The 20,917-nt window shown below is 45.8% G+C and overlaps 1 protein-coding gene across 1 annotated transcript; it reads left to right on the top strand.

Annotated features, from left to right (window-relative positions):
- The first annotated feature begins 1,470 nt into the window (after positions 1 to 1,470).
- On the top strand, positions 1,471 to 19,839 carry asip1 (agouti signaling protein 1). Its single transcript, XM_078556276.1, has 3 exons — positions 1,471 to 1,648; positions 11,097 to 11,167; positions 19,472 to 19,839. Exons 1-3 carry the CDS (start codon positions 1,483 to 1,485, stop codon positions 19,661 to 19,663), a joined length of 429 nt encoding a protein of 142 aa, XP_078412402.1. The 5' UTR covers positions 1,471 to 1,482; the 3' UTR covers positions 19,664 to 19,839.
- The last annotated feature ends 1,078 nt before the right edge of the window (positions 19,840 to 20,917 follow it).

Here is a 20,917-nt window from a genome sequence, read left to right as displayed (position 1 = left end):
GCTGGAGTTTTTTCAAGAGGTAACAGAGAGGGTTGATAAAAGCAATGCTGTTGATGTGGCGTAAATGGACTTCCAAAAGGCATTTGATACAGTGTCGCACTGTACTTGTTGTGAGCAAAGTTATAGCTCATGGAATAAAAGGGACAGTAGCAACTTGGATATGAAATTGGCTAAATGACAGGAAATAGAGAGTAGCAGTTAATGGATGTTTTTCGAATGGAGGAAGGTTTGTAGTGGAGTTCCCCAGGGGTCAGAGTTGGGACCCTTGCTTCTCCTGACATATATTAATGACCTAAAAATTGGCATATAGGGCACAATTTCAAAATTTAGGAAATATGAAATTTGGAAACAGTGTGATCTGTAAGGAGGATGGTGCAGAACTTCAAAAGGACATAGACAAGTTGGTGGAATAGGCGGACAGGTGGCAAATAAAATTCAATGGGGAGAATTGTGAAGTGATTCATTTTGGTAGAGAGAACATAAAGAGAGGCAATATAAAATAATGGGTACAACTCTAAAGGGGATGCAGGAGCAGAGGGACCTGGTTGTATATGTGCGTAGTTATTGAAGGCAGCAGGGCTGGTTGAGAGCACAATGAATAAAGCATACATTATTCTAAGTTTTACTAATAGGGCCATAGAGTACAAGAGCAAGGAGGCTATGCTGTACTTGTATAAGACACTAGTTTGGCCTCAGCTGGAGTGCTGCATCCAGATCTGGTGCCACACTTCAGGAAGGATGTATAGGAATTGGAGAGAATGAAGGCAAGATTCATGAGCATGACTTCAGGGATGAGGAACTTCAGGTATGAAGATAGATTGGAGAAGTTGGGACTGGTTTCCTTGGAGAAAAGAAGGCTGAAAGGAGAGTTGATAAAGGAATTCAAAATCAGGAGGGATCTGGACAAAGTCGATAGTGAGAAACTGTTCCCACTCATGAAATCATCGAGAATGAGAGGGCACACGTATAAGTAAAAGAAACAAAAGCAATATGAGAAACAGATTTTTCATGCAGCAAGTTATTAAGGTCTGGAATGCACTGCCTGAGAGTGTGGCGGAGGCAGGTTGAACTGAAGCATTCAAAAGGGAATTCAGCTGTTTTCTGAAAAGGAAGAATGTACAGGGTGTGGAGCAAAGGTGAGAGAATAGCACTAAGTGAATTGCTCATTCCGAGAGCCGGTGCAGACACGATGAGCCAAATGGCACCTTCTGCGCTGTAACAATTCTGTGAAATTCTCTGTGAAATTCTGAGATCTTCCTCTGCACATCACAGCTGGCACGTTTGCCTACACAACAACAATTCACCTACATTTCAAGAGTATTTTATCGAGTATAAAGTGGTTTGGTCTATATTCAGGATGTAAAAAGCATATAATTGCAAGTTCTTTATTTATCATAGAAAAAGATGTTGCCGTCTTTGTTGTAGATGCACAAGTAATAACCTGTTTTATTTTGCCTATCCTTTAGTTCTCCAACATTCAAGATGGCTAAGACAACGTACCTTTGTTGGATTCTCCAATACACCTGCTGCCTCCTTGTATACTCACATCTAGCTATGGAAGAAAAATTCCCAGAAACTCCACAAAACAAGAATATTTCTGATCTCCATCCTGAGAAGCAATCCAAGTACACTGGCATCTCCATAGTAGGTTAGTCATGAGATTGTTTGATACCTGAGTGGTGGGTATGTGGGGAGTGGTGTGAATGGGGCAAAGAGATTATTTTACTTCTTTTAAATAAGTTGCTTGCATTTAAACTGAGGGTTAAGCAGTTAATTTAGGTATTGAAATTAACTTCCAGTATGAATGGGTTAAGTTATTTTGTTTAAAGTTGCAGCATTCTACGATTAAAGGGTTCTATCCTTGATTTTGACTTGATTCCTGGAACTGTCTGCTCTGCGCTTATAGTACTAGCTTGCAGAGGTTACTACAAGCTCTGAACTTGGTGTTTAAAATAACGATTCCAATTTGCTTCTTATATTGTTTAATTAATTTTCAACTTCTGCCAGGCAAGATACTGACTTTGTTATTAAATAAAATTCTTGCCAGTAATTTCATTGGGGATCTCCCAATCAGACATGGCAACTGCAGTAGAAACTGAATATTTAGATTAAGTGCATAAATCAATTAATCGAAAATCAGTTACAGGTAAACTCTTAGGAGCCAACTTTCTGGGAATCCCAATCTGGTAGCAGAAGGGCAATGGAGTAGAATTCTCATCTGACCTCAGACACTAATGGAGACCACATCCTAAATTGTAGGGCCTGAATTTTCCCCACATCGGGCAGGCTCAGCGGGAGCGGGCGGAGGTGATCGGGTACGCACCGCCATTTTACAGGGGCGGGCCAATTAAGACCCGCCCAGCATATTGCGCATCTCCGGGATCAGCGGGAAGAGGTGGGCGGGGTCGGGAGCTCAATGTCTGCCGGGTCCAATGGCGATCCAGCAGCCTATTCTAAAATGGCGCAGGCAGCCGTGCAAAGGCTGCCATTGAATTTGTGCTGCTGTACGGATGCAGAACGTCATTGGAGAACAGGGCGGGTAGGTCGGCGGGGCAGTCGGCCCCGAGGTTTTCAGACGAGTGTCTCACTGCCCTCCTGGAGGAGGCGGCAGCACACCAGGATATCCTTGTCCCAAGGGACAGGAGGAGGAGGCCCCCCCACATAACCAAAAATGCCTGGAAGGAGGTGGCATCCAAGGTCAGCTCCCATGAAGTGGTGAGGCGCACATGGGTGCAGTGCCACAAGTGCTTTAATGACGTCCTGCGATCAGGAAGGGTGAGTACTGTGCTAGATTGGGTCACTTAGCACAGCAGTTAGGTGTCCCCCTCACCGGACCTCAGGGTTCTTATAGTGTGAGTGGCAAATGTCAGTAAGGCAGCATCTGGGGAATGGGCAGAGCCCTGGCTGCTTGGAATGAGTGTTTTGCGGCTCCAGGGTCATGAATCAGCTGAGCCCCGCAAGGTTTTCCTCAGGTGCGGTTGGCCAGGCTGCAATGGCAACGCAGATACAGGGTGGACTAATCAATGCCCCTCTCTTCTTTCAGGAGAAAACAGCCCACAATAACGCAGAGAGGCTGCGGACTGGCGGTGGCCCGCTCCACCTTGTAATCTTGACCAGATATGAGCAGGAGGCACTGGAGCTGGAGAGGCACCATGCACCTAAATCAACTGGCCGCGGTGAGGTTGGGGTACCACAGGGAGGTAAGAGTGCAGTGCACTGAGGTCAGAATGTCTGTCATAGCAATCATTCCACTGTTGTCTGTATATTGATGCGAGCCTCAAACATGGAATCCCCATTGATAATGGAAAGACGAGGGCATCTTGATCTGGGTGCTAGGCATACAGAGTAACAGTGTAATGACTTCAACTAATCACATGTCCTTGTTCTTCCTTTCAGGCTCACCAGAAGACCCTTGGGGTCAGGAGCCTGAAGGACCGCACCCCAGAGGACACAGAGGATCTAAACGCACCAGCATCACACTGTCTCAGCCAGGCAGGCACCAGTGTAGATACCAGCACCTTGGTGGGAATTAGATTGTCAGCTAGTATCTTGGTGCACAGCAGTGAGGCCACTTCACACTCGCTTGAGGTGCAAGCGGAGGCAGAGAGCCGACACCGGCAGTCAGAGGACTGCTAGGGACCAGGAACTTGCTCAGACGGTGGCTGATGATGTGCATCTGGAGTTGTCCCTGAGGCAGCAGATACTGGAAGTCCAGCAGGCTGTGCGGGAGGATCTGGTGGAGATACATGAGGGAATGCATGCCATCGTGTCTGTGATGGAGGAGTCCATGCAGAGCATGAGCAATGCAATGACCCTCATGGCCGAGTGCACTGTCTCCTCCATGGAGAGAGTGACGACTCTCATGGAGAGGATCCTCCTGGAACTGAATCAGGGCTTCCTGGGGATGCGCTCAGACCTGCAAGCCCTTACACTGGCAATGACTTCAGGTGGTTACTGTCAGTGTGGGAGATGGATTGGGCACCCAGTATCCTAGCTAGGTGCCCATCCATCAATGGTGAACAGGGAGGTCCAAAGCAACCTGACATTGGTGCACGAGCTGCTTGTCGTCTCTGCGGGCTCCTTTCAGGGCGCTCCGGATGAGGGCAGCAGCTCCTTATTCCCTCTGCCAGTGATCGTGGCATCTGATGAGGCTGCGGCGGCTGGGGAGTTGCCAACCATGCCACTGGCCATTCCCTCCCAGGTGGGGCCAGCACAGTCTCCACAGGCCAGAGGATGCCCTCCAAGGTCATCAAGGCTAACAGGACAGCAGAGTGAGTAGGCTGTCTCCAATGCCGGTGCCAGCGAGGGGGGAGCACCTAGATGTAGCACCTGCAAACGCAAACATAAATCACCTTAGACATAACACGGGCTTTTAAGTTCTTATTAAGTTGGTGTGTTGTTGAACACCTTAACATTTAATTTGATTTATGTATGCCAGGCTCCACACTAGTATATGTGTTTGTTTTCAACAAGGCTCTGGATGCTTCATCAGTTTTGCAGGTGAAGGGTAACCCATGACATTATGAGTGACTTGTTTGTCATTGAGCTTTATTGAAATGACACATAGTGCATATTGTTCACCAAGCAAATGTTCCTGTCAGCTATCGAGTATGGAGCCTGCAGCCCTGGCATGTGATTGTGGCTCATTTTTAGTAGGCTAGCTGAAGGAGCGTTGGATCAAAGCATCCTGGGTGTCCCTGCCTCCCTGGAGGTTACCTAGGTCAGCGTCTATCCCCTTGGCATTCTCCTGAGCATGCTCATCCTCGGACTCACTACTGGACTCATCGTCTGCTGCCAGAGCAGCTGCATCAAGATCTTCTTCTTCCATGGCGCCCCACTTTCCAGCGCCAGATTGTGGAGAGTGAGCGGGCAACCACTATCAGTGACACACGATCTGTGGAGTATTGCAGGGCAACCCCTGTATGGTCCACCCATCGGAAGCGCATCTTGAGAAGGCCGATGGTTCTCTCTACCACCACCTTTGTGGAGGCATGGCTCCTATTGTACCACTGCTCAGCCTCTGTTCTTCGATGGTGGAGAGGCGTCATAAGCCATCTTTTGAGGGGATAGCCCTTGTCGCCCAGCAGCCATCCATCCAGCCGGGCTGAAGCACTGAAGAGCCTCGGCACCTGGGAGTATCTTAGGATGTAAGCGTCATGGCAGCTGCCTGGGTACCGTTCACAGACTTGTAGAATCAGTATCCTATGGTCACACTCTATCTACATGTTCATGGAGCGAAATCCCTTCCTGTTGACGAAGGCTCCTGGCTCACACATGTGTGCAGTCAATTGCGCCCTGGATGCAGGGGAACCCAACAGTCGTGGCAAAGCCTCTGGCTCGATCTGCCTAGCTGGCCTCGTCCGTGTGGTAGTGAATGAAAGTTAATGCATGCCTGAACAGAGCGTCTGTCACCAGCTTGGCACAACTGTGGACAGCTGATTGGGAGACTCCATAAAGATCATCCACCAACCCCTGGAAAGAGCCTGAGGCATAGAAGTTGAGTACCACTGTGACCTTCAGCACCACTGGTATGGGGTTGGAGCAGTTGGAGCTGATCTCAGGGCCAATCATCTGACAGATGGAGGTCACTGTTTCCCTTGTGTGGCATAGCCTCCTTTGGCAATGCATCTCAGACACTTGGAGGTAGCTGCATTGCTGCCTGTAAACCCTAGGAGCAGTATAGTGGCAGCTTCTGCAGCCCCTTCCGCCTTTCCCTTCCTCTTGGCCCTGCACCCCTTGTGCCAGTGCCTGTCCTCCCACAGGTCGCTCCCCTAGAGGCTGCATAGGGACACCTGGCCTCCTCCCCCTTCGGGCCCTCTCTTCCTCCTCAGAGGGGGTGCCTCCAATGGAGACCACAATCTCCAGGGTAAGGGAAGGCTGTCTCATACCTGGAAGGCCTCAAGTGTTATGACTCCTCCGGTGTCCTGAACTGAAGCCTGTTATTTCTGTTAAAGCAGCCCTGAAGAGAAATTAAGTTGTCCTGTTCACACAAGCAAGTAGCAGTAAGAGTTCTAACAACTCGCATTAGCAAGCCCACTCACCCCTCTTATCCCACCCATGTATGAGGTTTTTGAAAATGTGGCCTACCTACCTGCCCATTGTGCCCATGCAATGCCCTGAAAATCGCACGGGCTGCGCAAAATCAAATTCAGTTGTTGCCTCAAGGGCCTTAACTGGTCTGTTAATTAATGGAAGGCGGGCGCACTATGAGGGCGGAGGCATGCCCGCCTGCCGAAATATCGCGATGGTGCGCAGTGACGTAGGGACACACGCCCGACGTCATTGCATGTCATTTTATGCGCCGGCATGTTGGGCCTGTTTCCGCACGCCGACTGTAAAATCCTGGCCTAGGTATAGGATTATTTAAATGGTTGGAGTGGGCAGTCTGTAAGGTTGCATCAGGGCTACCATTTCTGACAGTGGCCATGAAAATTAGGACAGGAAGGGATGAAGAGTAAGACTCTATAAATTATAAAAATTCTTATAAAGGAATATGTTACCATCTTTGGAGAATTAATTTATCCCTTCAGGGCTTCATTTATTGGTTAATATGCTAGCTCTCCACCTGCCCTGGCCCCAGAAACTTTACTCCCTTAGTCTCTATAATTCAAGATAAAATTAGTGAGAATTTGAAAAAAACAAGGTTAATAATTGGCAGACAACATAGATTTTTAAAGATAAATCACATCTGACAAAACTTATCTGAGTTCTTCGATGAACTAATGGAGAGGGTTGATGAAGATACTCCAGCTGATGCGCATATGAACTTTCAAATTGTGTTTCATAATGTGCCACATTATAGATTTGTTAGAAAATGTAAACTCAGGATTAGAGGGGCAGTGGTAGAGTAGATATGAAATTAGCTGAGATAGAAAGCAGAGAGTAATGGTTGTTTTTCCAGATTGGAGGAATGTATACAGTGGTATCCATCAGGGATTGATAATGGAACAACTGCTCTTCTTAATGTTTATTAATGACTTGGACTTGAATATGGAGTCATAATTTTAATTTTTTCAGATAACACAAAATTTGGAAATTTAGTGAACAATGAGGAGGATAGAATCAGATCAGGACATAGGCAGACTGGTAAAATGAGCAGAAGCATGGTAGGTGAAATTTAATGTAAAGTGTGATGTGATTCATTTTGGAAGGAAGAATACAAACCACATTGTAGAAACCTAAGGGGGTACAGGAACAGTGTGGCCAGAGGTTCACATACACAAATCTTTGAAGGTGGCAGGACAATTAATAAGGCTGTAAAAAAGGCATACAGGATCCTGACCTTATAAATGCAGCATCTTAAGTCTCTGTAAATAACTATACTTTCTTATATTTAGCATCATCTACAGAATACATACTCTCTGTCCTTAATGGCCTTTGATAATATGGTGCCAAAGACACAGTTTTCAAAATTATGACCTAAATAGTGCTTTGTACAAGCTCAAATCTATATGCCACTGTTTATGAAACCAAAATTTTGTTGGGCCTTTTTATGGTCTACATGCACATGTGCTTTCAGAGAATTATGGTATCAAAAATCCATTGAGCTAATCAAGCTGATATTGGGCCCTGGAGGCCTCCTGGAGGTTCCATCCAAACATTAATAACAACACTGAAATAGTACAGACAGCTTGTTTAAATATCCATTGGCACTGATTGAGCGCCACTACCATATAATATGTGTGAAGGTGAGCAGATATTTCAGGTGCAGGTCTATTGACGCCTGAAGACCAAAGGGAGCTCTTCAGCTGTAGCACGAGGATCATAGGAGCAGCAGTAGGCCATTGTCCCCTCAAGCCTGCTCCGCCATTCAGTTAGATCATGGCCGACCATCTACCTCCATGCTATTTTCCCATCCTATCCCCATATCACTTGATGTCATTAGTATCCAGAAATCTATTGATTTCTGTTTTGAACATACTCCATGATTGAGCTTCTACTGCCCTCTGGGGTAGAGAATTCCAAAGATTCACCACTCTGAGTGAAGAAGTTTCTCCTCATCTCAATCTTAAATGGCCTGCCCCTAATTCTGAGACTGTGTTCACTGGTTCTATACTCATCAGCCAGGGGAAACATTCTATTTACATCTACCCTGTCATGCCTTGTAAGAATTTTGTAAGTTTCAATGAGATTGCCTCTCATTCTTCAAAACCCTAGAGAATAAAGGCCCAGTGTCCTCAATTTCTCTCCATTAGACAATCCCACCATTTTAGGGTTTAGTCTGGTGAACTTCAATTGCACTCCCTCTATGGCAAGGATATCCTTCCTTAGATAAGGAGACCAAAACTGTACACAATAATCCAGGTGCAGTCTTGCCAAGGCGCCACATAATTGCAGCAAAATATCTTCACTCCTGTACTCAAATTCCCTTGCAATGAAGGCTAACATATCATTTGCCTTCCTAATTGCTTGCTGCACTTGCCTGCTAGCTTTTAATAACTCATGAACAAGAACACCCAAGTCCCTTTGAACATCAACAGTTCTCAATCTCTCCCCATTTAATAAATATTCAGCCTTTCTATTTTTTCCACCAAAAAGGATAACTTCACACTTATTCACATTATATTCCATCTTGCCCATTTACATAGCCTGTCCAAGTTTCCTTGCATCCTCCTCAGAACTTACATCCCCAGTAGTTCTGTGTCATCAGCAAATGGAAGTATTACATCTGTTCTCCACATCCAAATTAATTATTTAAACCGTGAAAGCTGTTGCCCCAGCACTGATCCTTGTGGTACCCCACCAGCAACAGCATGCCATCCTGAGAATAACCCATTTATTCCTATTTTCTGTCTGCTAACCAATTCTCAGTCCAATCAATATATTACCCCCAATTCCATGTGCTCTCATTTTGGTTACTAATCTTCTGTGTGGGATCTTATCAAAAGCCTTCTGAAAATCCAAATACACAAAATTCACTGGTTCTCCTTTATCTATGCTATAAGTAACATCCTCAAAAAACTCTAGTTGTCTGGTTATCCCATCCTTTATAATAGATTCCAACATTTTTCCTACTACTGACACCAAGCTAACAGGTTTGTAGTTCTCCATTTTCTCTCTCCCTCCCTTCTTAAATAGTGGGGTTACATTTGCTACTTTCCAGTCTGCAGGAAACTTTCCAGAATCTATAGAATTTTGAAAGATAACCACTAATGCATCCATTATCTTTTTAGCCACCTCCTTCAACACTCTGGTATGTAACTCATCAGGTCCAGGGAATTTACCAACCTTCAATCTAATTAATTTCTCAAGTACTATCTCTCTATTAATACTAATTTCTTTCAGTTCCTCATTTTCACAAGCCAATTGATTCCCTAGTATTTTTGAAAGATTTTCTGTATCTTCCTCCATGAAGATAGAGTAATTGTTTAGTTTCTCCACCATTTCCCTATTTGCCATTATAAATTTTCCTGTCTCCACCTGTAATGGACCCTTGCTAATCTTTTCCTTTTCAATACCTGAAGAAGCCTTTATGTTTCTCGCTAGCTTGCATTCATATTCTTTATCATATTTCTTTCTCAGTTTCTTGGTCCTACTTTGCTGGATTCTAAATTGCTCCCAATCTTCGGTCTTACCACTTTTCCTGGCAACATTATAAGCCACTTCCTTTGATCTAATGCAATCTTTAACTTTTTTTTGTTAGCCACAGTTGATTCACCTTTCCTGTTGGGTTTTTGTGTCTTAGAGAAATATACATTTGTTGTAGACCATGTAATACTTCTTTAAATACTAGCCATTGCCTGTCTACCATCAAATGTTTTAGTGTATTTTTCCAGTCCACCATAGCCAACTTGCCCCTCACACCTTCATAGTTTTCTTTGTTCAGATTTAAGACCCTAGTTTGGGAATGAACCATATCACTTCCAAACTTAATGTTAAATTCTATCATATTATGGTCACTATTTCCTAAAGGCTCCTTTACAGCAAGGTTATTAATTAGTCATTTCTCATTACATAATACTAAATCTAAAATAGCCTGATCCCTAGTTGGTTCTTCAATGTACTGCTCCAGAAACCCATCTCATACACACTGCAGGAATTCATCCTACACAGCATTAGTGCTCATTAGGTTTACCCAATCTATACGTAAACTGAAGTCCCCCATTATTAGTGTATCACCCATATAACATGCAGCTCTTATTTTCTGATTCCTACTGTGCCAAACATTACTACTACAGTTTGGTGACCTATAAACAACTGCCACCAATGTTTGATGCCCCTTACTGTTTCTTAGTTCCACCCAAACTGATTCTACATCTTGATCCTTTGATCTAGGATTCTCTCTCACTAATGTACTGATCTCATCCCTTATTAATAGCATTACCCCACCTCCTTTTCCTTTTTGCCTATCCTTCCTAAATGACGAATATCCTTGAATATTCAGTTTCCAGTCTCGGTCACCCTGTAACCACATCTCCACAATAGCAATTAAATCATACCCATTTGTGCCTTCAAACCATCTACCTTGTTGCGAATGCTGCATTCATTCAGATGAAGTGCCCTTAACTTTGTCTTTTTAACATTATTCCACATTCTGATTCTATTTAATGCTTGCCTCTGCTTCATTTGCCTTCTGATTTTGCTTACTACTTTTCTACTTCCTGACACCAGTTTTGTTCCCTCCAATCTGAGCTCCCTCTCAGATTCCCATCCTCCTGCAAATCCAGTTTAAACCCTCCCCAACAGCACTAGCAAATTTCCCTGCGAGAATGTTAGTCCTGGTCCTGCATGACACCACTGGAAGTCTAAGGTTCAGTGTTGTCCACAAAATTAAAAGTGGCACAACATATTTTATGACCTATGTTCATAATGGAAACTTGGTAGAAGGTAATAGCACTCAGACAAATGAGTATTCAACTCCTCAGTACTTCTAAGTCATTGGGTGAGATTTTCTGGTCCTGCCCATCGTAGGAATCATCACGGGCAGGACAGGAAATTTGACAAACCAGCAAAAGGTCTGTTAACTTTGGGCGGGAAGGGGACCAGAAAACCCTGTTCATCTCAGAAGTTCTAGTTCCTGTTCTATCAGAGCAGTTAACACTGTGCTTCAGACTTTGACTCTACTGTTTCCCAACCCTTTTGTATCTTCCTTACAGAACTGCCAAACAGTAGGAAAATAAATTTCAGAAGAGATGGTGGAAGAATGAGCCCCAGTCAACACAAAAAAGTAAGTAAAATCAGACAGCTTTTTGTAGATTGATGCTTACTGTAATCTGCATTGAAATAAAACATTTTAGGATCTTCCAAATTACGTAAGTGGGTAAATCCACTGCCCAATGTGACACTGAGTCATACTTCCAGGGAGGTCACAAATCCAATTTCTGGTCCTAGCTAATTAGCCAGAGACACAGAACTAAATTTATAGTTGACTTGTGATCCTTAGGCCAAGGAGGCAAAATGCTGGCCAGGGTTCCTACTTCTGATTGCTATCCTGTCAGAATGCGATGCTGTCAGAATGCAAGTGTGAATGCCAGTTGAGGGTAGAATTTAGCTTGGCTAGAATTCCTTACCTACAGTTAAGTGGCTTACTAACATTTATAATAAAACAGAAAATGCTGGAAAGACTTAGCAGGTCAGGCAGCATCTCTGGAGGGCATCAGAGTTAACATTGATGATGACCCTTCATTTTGCTTTTCTACTACATTTATGTCTCCTCAAGCAAGATACCGAAGAATAGGTGATGTCAGAATTACAATTTAACATAAATTGCTACTTTTTAAGAGAAAAGGGGCTTGGGACCTGGATCTCTGAAACTGAGGGAGTAAGAATTTGTTTTATTTAAGTCTCTGAAGTAATGAGGCAGCTTGATTGTTTACAGGGGGGGGGGGTGGGGGGGGGGTGCGGAGGGGCTCAACAACTACACAGCCCAAACATGAGTCAGTCAATAATGCCAGCTGATTCAGTAGGTAGCACAGCTTGGATTCATCCCACTGTCTGGCAAAGGTCCTGACTTCATTGCCACTCAACAAACTTTGAGGAGAATGCCAGTGACGGAAGCAGGCCTATAACAGCACATCATCATCGTCATCAGTTCCGCAAAACAAGGATGGCGTCTGCCAGCTTTTGTGATTTATGAATCCTCAGGTGACTCAGCAGGCCAATCCTGGAGGCATGGCTCCAATTCTAGAACCACGGCTCTTCAAGGACAGAGAGGGAAAGAGTTGCCCTGAAGAATGTGAGTTCTCAAGCTGGGCTTCAGCTCTCTCTCCTTCCTCTTTTGTCATTTGTTGCAGCAGAGTTTATGCAGTCAGTTTCTGACTGTTCTGTGGCTTGTTGGATGAGGCACTGCTACAGCGAGGTCCTCACGCACAACCAGTGCATACACACCAGAATGCTCACCCTCCTTTCACATTTTCGAGATCTATGTTCATAATAATAATCAGGAACCACTGTTTCCTTCTTACACTGTTCCTGCTGCGTTTAACTGTTGTACCTGCAGCCAATTGTAAAAATGTTACTAGACTAAGCACTGGCTAGCAATAGACAAGCCTACATGTGGATAGTCTTAATATAATTACACACAAATAATGGTAAAATGTCATATAGTGTATTCCTGTCACTTATACAGTAGGAAAGGTGTGCACAAGAGACACCTGTTGGACAAAGGTGAGATTTTAAATCTTAAATCCCTCTAGGACAGTTGAATCAATCTTGGGGCAATTAGTTCAACTTGCCATGATTTGAAAATATTTCCAAAGATTTCTCCCTTCTTGGCTACCCTTGAGACAGTTGAACACATTACACACACACCAGTTCCCTAATATAGCCACAATTCTCCACATCCCATAGCCTAGTGGACGAACCAAATGCAACAAATATGGATATGTCTTTGTGGCAGACAGAATTCCTGCCTCCCAAAGAGTCACAGAAATTCCTAACAGTAGAAATCCCAGGTGCCTTGTGCAAAAATTGAGAGTTTCTAAGCCCTTTGAAGGAAGCATTAGACTAGGATGACTTGAAGCAAGCTCAGACTTGGGTTGCGTGCGCAGAGTCAAGAGAATTCCTGGCGCCACGAACCCAACTCCTGAAAAACAGCTCCAAAGTTTTGATTTTTGTTCTGAGGGGATTGGGTATAAAAGGAGTCATGGCCACCAACTCTAGAAACAGTTCAGGGGCAGCACAAGGGCTGCACTGGGTGCGGAAGCGGGCTGGACAAAAGGCCAGCCTCGGTCATCCGGCTCTTTGTCCCAGCTTCAAAAAAGATAAAGGAAAAAAAACAGCCTTGTAGCTCTCACCATCACCCCCGCACTACACACTCCCCGTGCCCCATCCATGTCCCACATATGCCACATGGACCTTCATGCCACCATGCCAACCTATACCCCCACCCAAACCCCCCTTGGCCCCTCATACCCTCCATGCCAACCTATGTGCCTCTACCAAATCCCCATGGCGCTTTATAGCCCCTATGCCAACTTAGTGCCAACTCATGCCTCCCACACAATCACCCTTTTCCCTTACACCCTCCATGCCAAGTCACCCAGTATCCATCATGGGCTGATCGCGGGATCTGAGAGGAAATAAAATAAATTTCTAAGTGTCTATTGATGAAAAAAGCCATTCACTACATTTAAATTCCTTCAACCGCTTAATCGCTTCTACCAAGGTGCATTTGTACTCATAGGCCGGAATTTTCCGCTCCCATTGGTGGCGGGCGCAATGGCGGGCGGGAGTGAGGAGAATTCGGCGAGAGGGGCAGAAAACGGTTTAATGCCAGCGTGAAATCACAGCAGGATCATCCGATAGTGTGGTGGATCGCGAATCCCGCTGGAGGCTGGTGTGAACCCCTTTTGCATCCACTACTGGGATGCAAAGTGAGGCCCGACCAGAATCGTGTCCCCATGTCCAATTTATCGTTAGGCTGGCAGGAAAACATGCTGGCCCAGAACATATCTGGACAAGCGTGACGTGCGGATGTTGGGACTTACCTTTAGTGCCTTGTTCAGATCGCAGGCATCCGAGAAGAAGAAGATGCTGGAGTGCTACAGCTACCGGACCCTGGAAGAACATGTGCATTGCATGCTGGGTGGATCCTCATGCACATGGTTCCGCCGCAAAGCAGCTCTTGGAAGGTGGGAGGTCGCCACGCAGCAGCTTCGACTTTGCTGTGGCTTCAGAACTTCACGGACTTTGCCATGGGCTCACACCATCTTCTCCATGGTCTCCATTGATGCATCAGACCTGCTTCGGAACTTCACACACTTTGCCATGGGCTGGTATGGATGATCGGTGAGGTTGGAGGAAGGGAGAGGAAGATCTAGGTGTGAGTGGGAGAGGAAGGTGTACCGGGAGGTGGGTTAGGTTGTAAGGGTGGCTGCGAAAGTGTCGGTGGGTGGGGGGGGCGCGGCGTGGTGAGGTTGGGAGGGGGGGTGGAAAGGTGTCAGTGGGGGGTGAGTTTGGGATTGGAGGGGGAGGCGAAGGTGTCAGGGGGGGTAAAGTTGGTGGGGTGTGAAGGTGTCAGGGAGTGAGAGGTTGGGAGAGGGAAGGAAGGTATCCAGGGGAGGAGGGAGTTTGGAGGGGGGGGGAAGATGTTTGGGGGGAGGAGGGAGTTCAGAGGGGGAAGGTGTCCAGGGGAAGGAGGGAGTTTGGAGGGGGAAGATGTCCCAGGGAAGGAGGGAGATTGGAGGGGTGAGGGGGGGTAAGGGTGAAGGAAGGTGTAAGGGTGGAGGAAGGAGTAAGGGGGTGGAATGTCCAGGTGAACGTGCAAGGGAGGGGTCTGTGGAGTCAATGACTACATCCTGGGGAGCAAACTCAGGATGGGCATGGTAGGATGGAATGGTGAGTGTGAGAGGCGGCAGAGGGAGCCGGTAGGGTGGGAGGATGAGGGTGTGATGGTGGCAGTAGAAAAGGCGGCGAGGGTGGTTGTTGGTGACGTGGAGTCAAACATGGACCCTGGGATGGGAAGGAGGAGGCCGGGGAGGTCAATGTGGATGGGGTTGGGATTTTTAAGAAGGTAGGAAATGTGCACGTTCACCTGGACATCCTGGAACGACAAGGTTCGAGCTGGAGGATAATGGTGGGGAGGTGGAAGGTGATGCCAGGAGGGTGGACTGTGATGGGGGAAAGGACATGGGTGACTGTGGGAGGGAAAAGGATGGGTGGAGCTTATCTCAAATTTGACAACTACCATCTCGCAGAAATTGAAAGGGAGCAGAGCCTCATGTTGGACAGGCACAGGTGCTGCCTGGGTGTGCAATCAGTGGGTGGGCAGAGATACGGGTCAGCTCAGATGGACAACTGAAAGAGACTCCAGTAGGCAGCATTACAAATGCTCGGGACAGTGAGATGAGTGTGATGGATGAAAGCTCCGCATGTGTGGGAGAGTGCTTGCGCAAGGCTCCGAACAGCCCTGCCACACACACTTCTCCCTCCAGAATCACTCATGGTCCGGCTGCGTGCAGTTGAACTGCTCGGAGGGCGGAGATGCCGTGGGAGGACTTACGAAGCCTATAAATGAAGCTGGAAAGCAACATTACACATTATTCAGTGAAAGTGAATACATTTTCAGATTATAAAGTGACAAAATGTGTTCATCTGTGCAACCACTTGTGATCAGAACTTCTTAACTTTTCTCAGCCTACCACTTCTTCTAGGTGCTGTCCTGACATCTGCAGCAGGGGTGGTGACAGCCTGTGCAATGGTTGGCCCTGTTGCCTCTGATGACTTCGGCATACGTCCTCTGGAGAGCTGAGGCCTTTAGGGCTCCATCTTGCTTTGGCTGTCCTGTGGGCCAGCTGCTCACTCTGCAGTAACAGAGGACAAGGTTGAGGGGGGTCATAGGCAAAGGGGACTCAGAGGGAATGGACAGCCTCTGACGATCCTGAGTGGATGACCCAGGGGTGTCCAGCTGCCACTCCTCCTCCCTTCAGGTGCCCGAGGGCCCTGGCTGACTCCTTGAGGGGAAGGAGCACCTGGAGGGACACTGAGGTGCCCAATTTCCCTCTCGCATTGACACTGCAGGAACTCACCCATGGCTACTGCGATGGAGTGCAGGTCTGCGCACATCTCTGCATTCTGCGGACCAGGGTCTCCATGGCGTCTGCCATCCTTCCCGTGGAGACCTCCATGTGCGCACATGTGGGCATCACTTCATCCGAGGGCAGGCGAACACACTCCTTCGACTCACGTGCCACTCTGTTGAGAGCATAAGAACATAAGAAATAGGAGCAGGAGTAGGCCATTCGGCTCCTCAAACCTGCCCCACTACTCAAGATCATGGCTGATCTGCCCCAGGCCTCAACCCCTTGTTCATGCCAGCTCCTCATAGTCCTCAACTCCGTGATATTTCAAAAATCTAACTACCTCCTCTTTAAATACTTTCAGTGATCTAGCCTCCACAACTCTCTGGGGTAGAGAATTGTTGAGGGCTTCCAACAGCTCTGCATGATGTTCCCCCGCCTTCTGCTGACTCTCCACAATGAGTTGGAAGGCTGAATCCAGATGCTTGTCATTTGATTCAGACCTCTGAGATGCCTCTTCCCCAACAGTCTCTGAGTACTGGGAAGCTCGGCTGAACCTGCCTCCTCTTGCCTTGGACACATGTCCGTGCAGTGACCACCAGAATGTGAACCTGAGCCTGCTCTAGATCTAGATCCCACCAAGGTGTGTGTTTCTGTGCTGGTGGAGGGTGTGGGTAAGTGCTGTGATGGGTCTTCCAGTCTGCTTATTTCCAGCTCTTCAATGGAGGAGGTGTCCTCTTCGGTGGAGGTGAGGGCCTGGAAGGAGCTGAGGGACTGGTTGGTGAGTGCATTGGTTGCTTTGTAGAGCTCCCTTGAACTGAAGTAGAGATAATTAGTGCATGGCTGCAGTGTCAAAAACAGGAGAGAAAGAACTCTCAGTTGCTTTGACAGAGGGATGATCCAGTGCAGGATCTTCATGTGGGTGTTCACCGCTAACCTCACTGTTGCCACAGGCACAGTCTACATCCTCACAAGCCAGCGCACTTGCACACTCCTCAGAGTGAGCGAGTGGCCTAAGGTTGGCCACTCCACCTCTAGCCTGGGACCTCTCCCTCCTGTTGTGAACCAGCTTCTCCTGCATGAAAACAGATATAGAGTGTGAGCAGGGTGCATGCCACGGCAGGTGATAAGGATGCGTGGAACGTTTCTGTAGTGAGCGGAACCATGGATGGGATGAGGACGTGAGCTCCAGGGGAATTGAACCTGATGGAGATGTGAGGGTGTGTGTGAGAGCTAGTGATGTTGTCCCTTGAGGTGTGAGATCCCTGTGGATGTATGATGGGTTTGAAAGTGTGTGTTGAGAGTGATGAGATGCTTGATTTACCCTGGCGGAACAGATGAGAGCATTCATCCTCTTCCTGCACTGGATGGCTGACCACCTCTGTGCCTCTATGGCACTGACCACCGCTGCCGACGCCTCCCAGGCCAGATTGGTGACTCTGGTGAACCTCCTACAGCCAGAGCAGGGGTAGAGGCATTCGCAGCAGCCTTCCACTGCGTCCATTAGGTCCCTCAGAGGGCTGCCATCACCTTTGCTTTCGGGGCCATCTGTCGCCTGGAGCAGTCCTGGTCTGTAGACATGAAGTAGACTGCACTCTGGTGCACTTTAAATATGGCGTCGGGAGCGAGGGAGCACTGAGGTCATGGCATGGCAGGCAAATCCAAGCATGCCCGCCAGCGATCTGGCATGTTTCCCGTGAATGCATTATTAATGAGGTGGGACTCCCTGGGAAGAGGACAAAATGGTGCTAAAATCTGCCATTGCGGCCAGCGGGTAAAATGTCTGGGACAATTGTCTTAGTCTGGGACAATTCCACCCATAGTCCCATGTCAAAGACTTTATAAGCACTTGAAGCTGTCAATCAAACTGTTAACTTGTAGGCACCACATCGTGATAATGATAGGTTGTGAAATCAGTCATGCAGCACTAATCCTATAATGATAAGCCTCAGGCTTATGTCAACAGGCAGAGTGAAATAGCAAGCACTGATTCTTTTTCAAATATTTAAAGTGCAGGAGATTTAAATTCCTTGACAGCTTAACAGCTTGACAGCTCCTTTGAAACCTTCTTTTGACAGTTCCCATGACAATTCCAATGCTTTTGACAGTCTATCCACTTCTTAACACACATTCATGTCTAATTTTAACAATCCGAAAGGGCACTTGACCTCTCCCAAAGGGCAACTGACCTCTCCCAAAGTTGTCCTGGGACCAAATCCGGAATGGTACCCTACCTCTCCAAAAGGGCACCCTACCTCTCCAAAGAACTCTGCTAACTTTAGACCTTCTTCTGATAGGTCTAAAGTGCACAAGTCGTGCTTTTGGCCATCCCACTAATAAAACCTGCATCTGACTGAAGGCAGCTGAAATTTAACATGTCTAGTTGCCTCTATGAACCATAGATTTGCAAAGTGCAACTCATCCCAGAACCCCTCCCCACTGTGAAAATGGTGAGCGACGGGTTCAGGGGTGGTACTTCTCGATTCAGGCCTCGAGTGCCATTCTGGATAAGCTGGAGACCTTCTCCATCATTGCGAACATTCAGGCCTCAATCTTATTTAAAACCTGTACGTATTCAATGCAAACATGATATTTGGTACCTCAACTAGTGAGAGCATCTTTGGTGCCTTTTATCATGAGCTCTCTTAATTAAGAATGATAGTAAAGCTAAAGAATGGAGTAAATCATCACTGCTTATTTTGCATACATCTTGGTACCAAAGATTTCCTCATTTTCTGTACTTCAGCATTTTGGATTACTAACTTGTTCTGCCACAAGGTGGCAGGCAGGATTTATGGTTTTGATCTCAGTTCTGTCTCTATGGCAAGAAGCAGTTTCCTACTGATAGGGACAACAGAAGTGAGAGTCATCTTTGGGAGTTATTCTCAGCCAAGTGCCGAACAGCTTATAAATTTGGAATTGGCAGAGCACTGAGAAGTGTATCACTTTCCTATCATGTTGACCAAGTGAATGGCGTCTGGTGTGATAAAGTAATGAAGAAAAAGGGGAAAGAAAATAGAAATGAATTCCACTGAAATCTTTCTTGTATCTTCCTCTATTTATCAATATTGCTGTTTATTCCTCCTCTGAACTTGTTGCTCCAAAACTCCAATCACACAATTCTATGTGGTATTCCTCCCTGTACCCTTACTTTAATCAAAATTCCTAACACTATCTCTAAATTGCACGCAATCCTTCCTAGGACTTACAGAACTCTTTCCCTCCCTCAATCTTCCCTTCCTCCCACAAACTACAAGTATTTAAAACCAAAGCTTTATGCTACCACAACTCTTACGTTTTGATTTCCCTCATTTTTCTATTCCATTCTCTTCATTCTTTGGCAATGTCTTGAACCTTGGACCTTGTCCTTTCACCTTGGTTCCAGTATTCAATCCGGACAGAATGCAGATGAGTAATTGAAATATGGCCTTAACAAAATCTTTGTAAGTATGATTATTATAGTGATTGTATTGCAATCTTCTCATCTTTAATTTTCATTTCCTTAAATATAGAACAACGGGATTGCAATGGTCCATAAGGTGAAGAAGCTAAGACCATACAATGGTCATTGTGTGCAGCTCTGGGGAATGTGTCTACCGCCATCTCCACCATGTTGCAACCCTTGTGCCTTCTGCCACTGCCGTTTTTTCAATACTGTCTGCTATTGCCGGAAGCTGAATGCCAAGTGTCTGGATAGAACATAAGCAGTTTGTCTCATAATTTAAAAAAAAGCACAGCCGGCCCGCTTATAAAATGAACAAAAAATAATATGCATGCCTTCTTTTTGGTTATTGTCAATTTGGATTATGGGTAAAGATAGAGATAGACTCCAATTGGCTGAGAATTATCTACAAATCAACAATAAAAACTTAGAGCCTTTCATTGTTCTGTGCCACTTCTGTAAAATTAAAGGGTCACTGGCCGCATCTAAAAAAACTGTTTGGCAAATGTTTTTGGGGAGTGAGGAAGGAAGGGAGAGCAACTAGAAGAGGTGTTTATCAATTGCATACACAATGGTGCGATTTACATCATCACACAATATCTTTGTAAATAAATAAAAACAAATTTGCCAAACACTTTATCATAAAGACAGAATGCCTTTAAGAGAATCACCAAAGACAAGGGGGTGGGGGGGGCTTCAGCTCATTGAGGACTATCTCACCACTCATGAGAAAATAAAAATGTTTAGGAACAGAATGGATCAAGGGGGCAGACTTCCCTCTATATCACCTAGGCGTACACAAAGAGGAAAATTCTGTATTATTACTATAGTTTTCCAAATTCATGTTTCCTTTATCAGATGCAGCTCAGAGAATGGCTTTTACCAAAGCATTAATGAGGAAAATCTGCCCAAACAAGGGTATTGCTATTTAATACAACTCACCCATATCTGGACAACCTTCTCATCATATTGCTCAGTCTTTTCTCTCTAGAAATACATGTAATTGCCTCATGAACCAATTTATAATGCCACTTCAACAGCCACTTCCACATGTTCATTCCCCCTTTAATGATAAAGTTTCATCTGACTTCCCTTCTTACCTTTAATTCCAAGAATTTTAATTGGAGTCTGCTGTCATTTGCTTTTTTCAGAGCAATCATGTGGTCTTCTTGTGCAAGATCTAGTTCATCGCCCAGATTTGCACAGCCTTGGAGGAATAGCTGTCTGTATTACAGTCCACCATAGAGCACACAGCAATGTAACTGGGGAAGGGTCAATGAATCATTATATTCACACAGCTTCCAAAGGAGAAAATTGATGTTTCTCTTCCTGCTACTTAATTTGAAGAACAATATGGAACAATTAAGCACCACAGTTCATACCACAGTTACTTCAACTGCATCAGTACAAATGGCAGACCACCTTCCACCTGAAATTAATTTCCATTAAATTAAAATTTCTATTCATCTTTCTTGCCATAGAGACAAATCCCATGTAATTAAATCCAGAGAACTTG

Source organism: Cetorhinus maximus, chromosome 13 (assembly GCF_964194155.1).
Source record: "Cetorhinus maximus chromosome 13, sCetMax3.hap1.1, whole genome shotgun sequence".
In the NCBI taxonomy this organism is placed as follows: domain Eukaryota; kingdom Metazoa; phylum Chordata; class Chondrichthyes; order Lamniformes; family Cetorhinidae; genus Cetorhinus; species Cetorhinus maximus.
The sequence above is the reverse complement of the archived record's forward strand: the minus strand, read 5'-3'. Positions and strand labels throughout refer to the sequence as shown.

Coding starts and splice junctions, on each gene's coding strand:
- asip1 (XM_078556276.1), top strand. CDS start 1,483: ATGGCTAAGACAACGTACCTTTGTTGGATTCTCCAATACACCTGCTGC. Junction 1,649..11,096: donor CACTGGCATCTCCATAGTAG/GTTAGTCATGAG, acceptor TCTTCCTTACAG/AACTGCCAAACAGTAGGAAA. Junction 11,168..19,471: donor GCCCCAGTCAACACAAAAAA/GTAAGTAAAATC, acceptor CCTTAAATATAG/AACAACGGGATTGCAATGGT.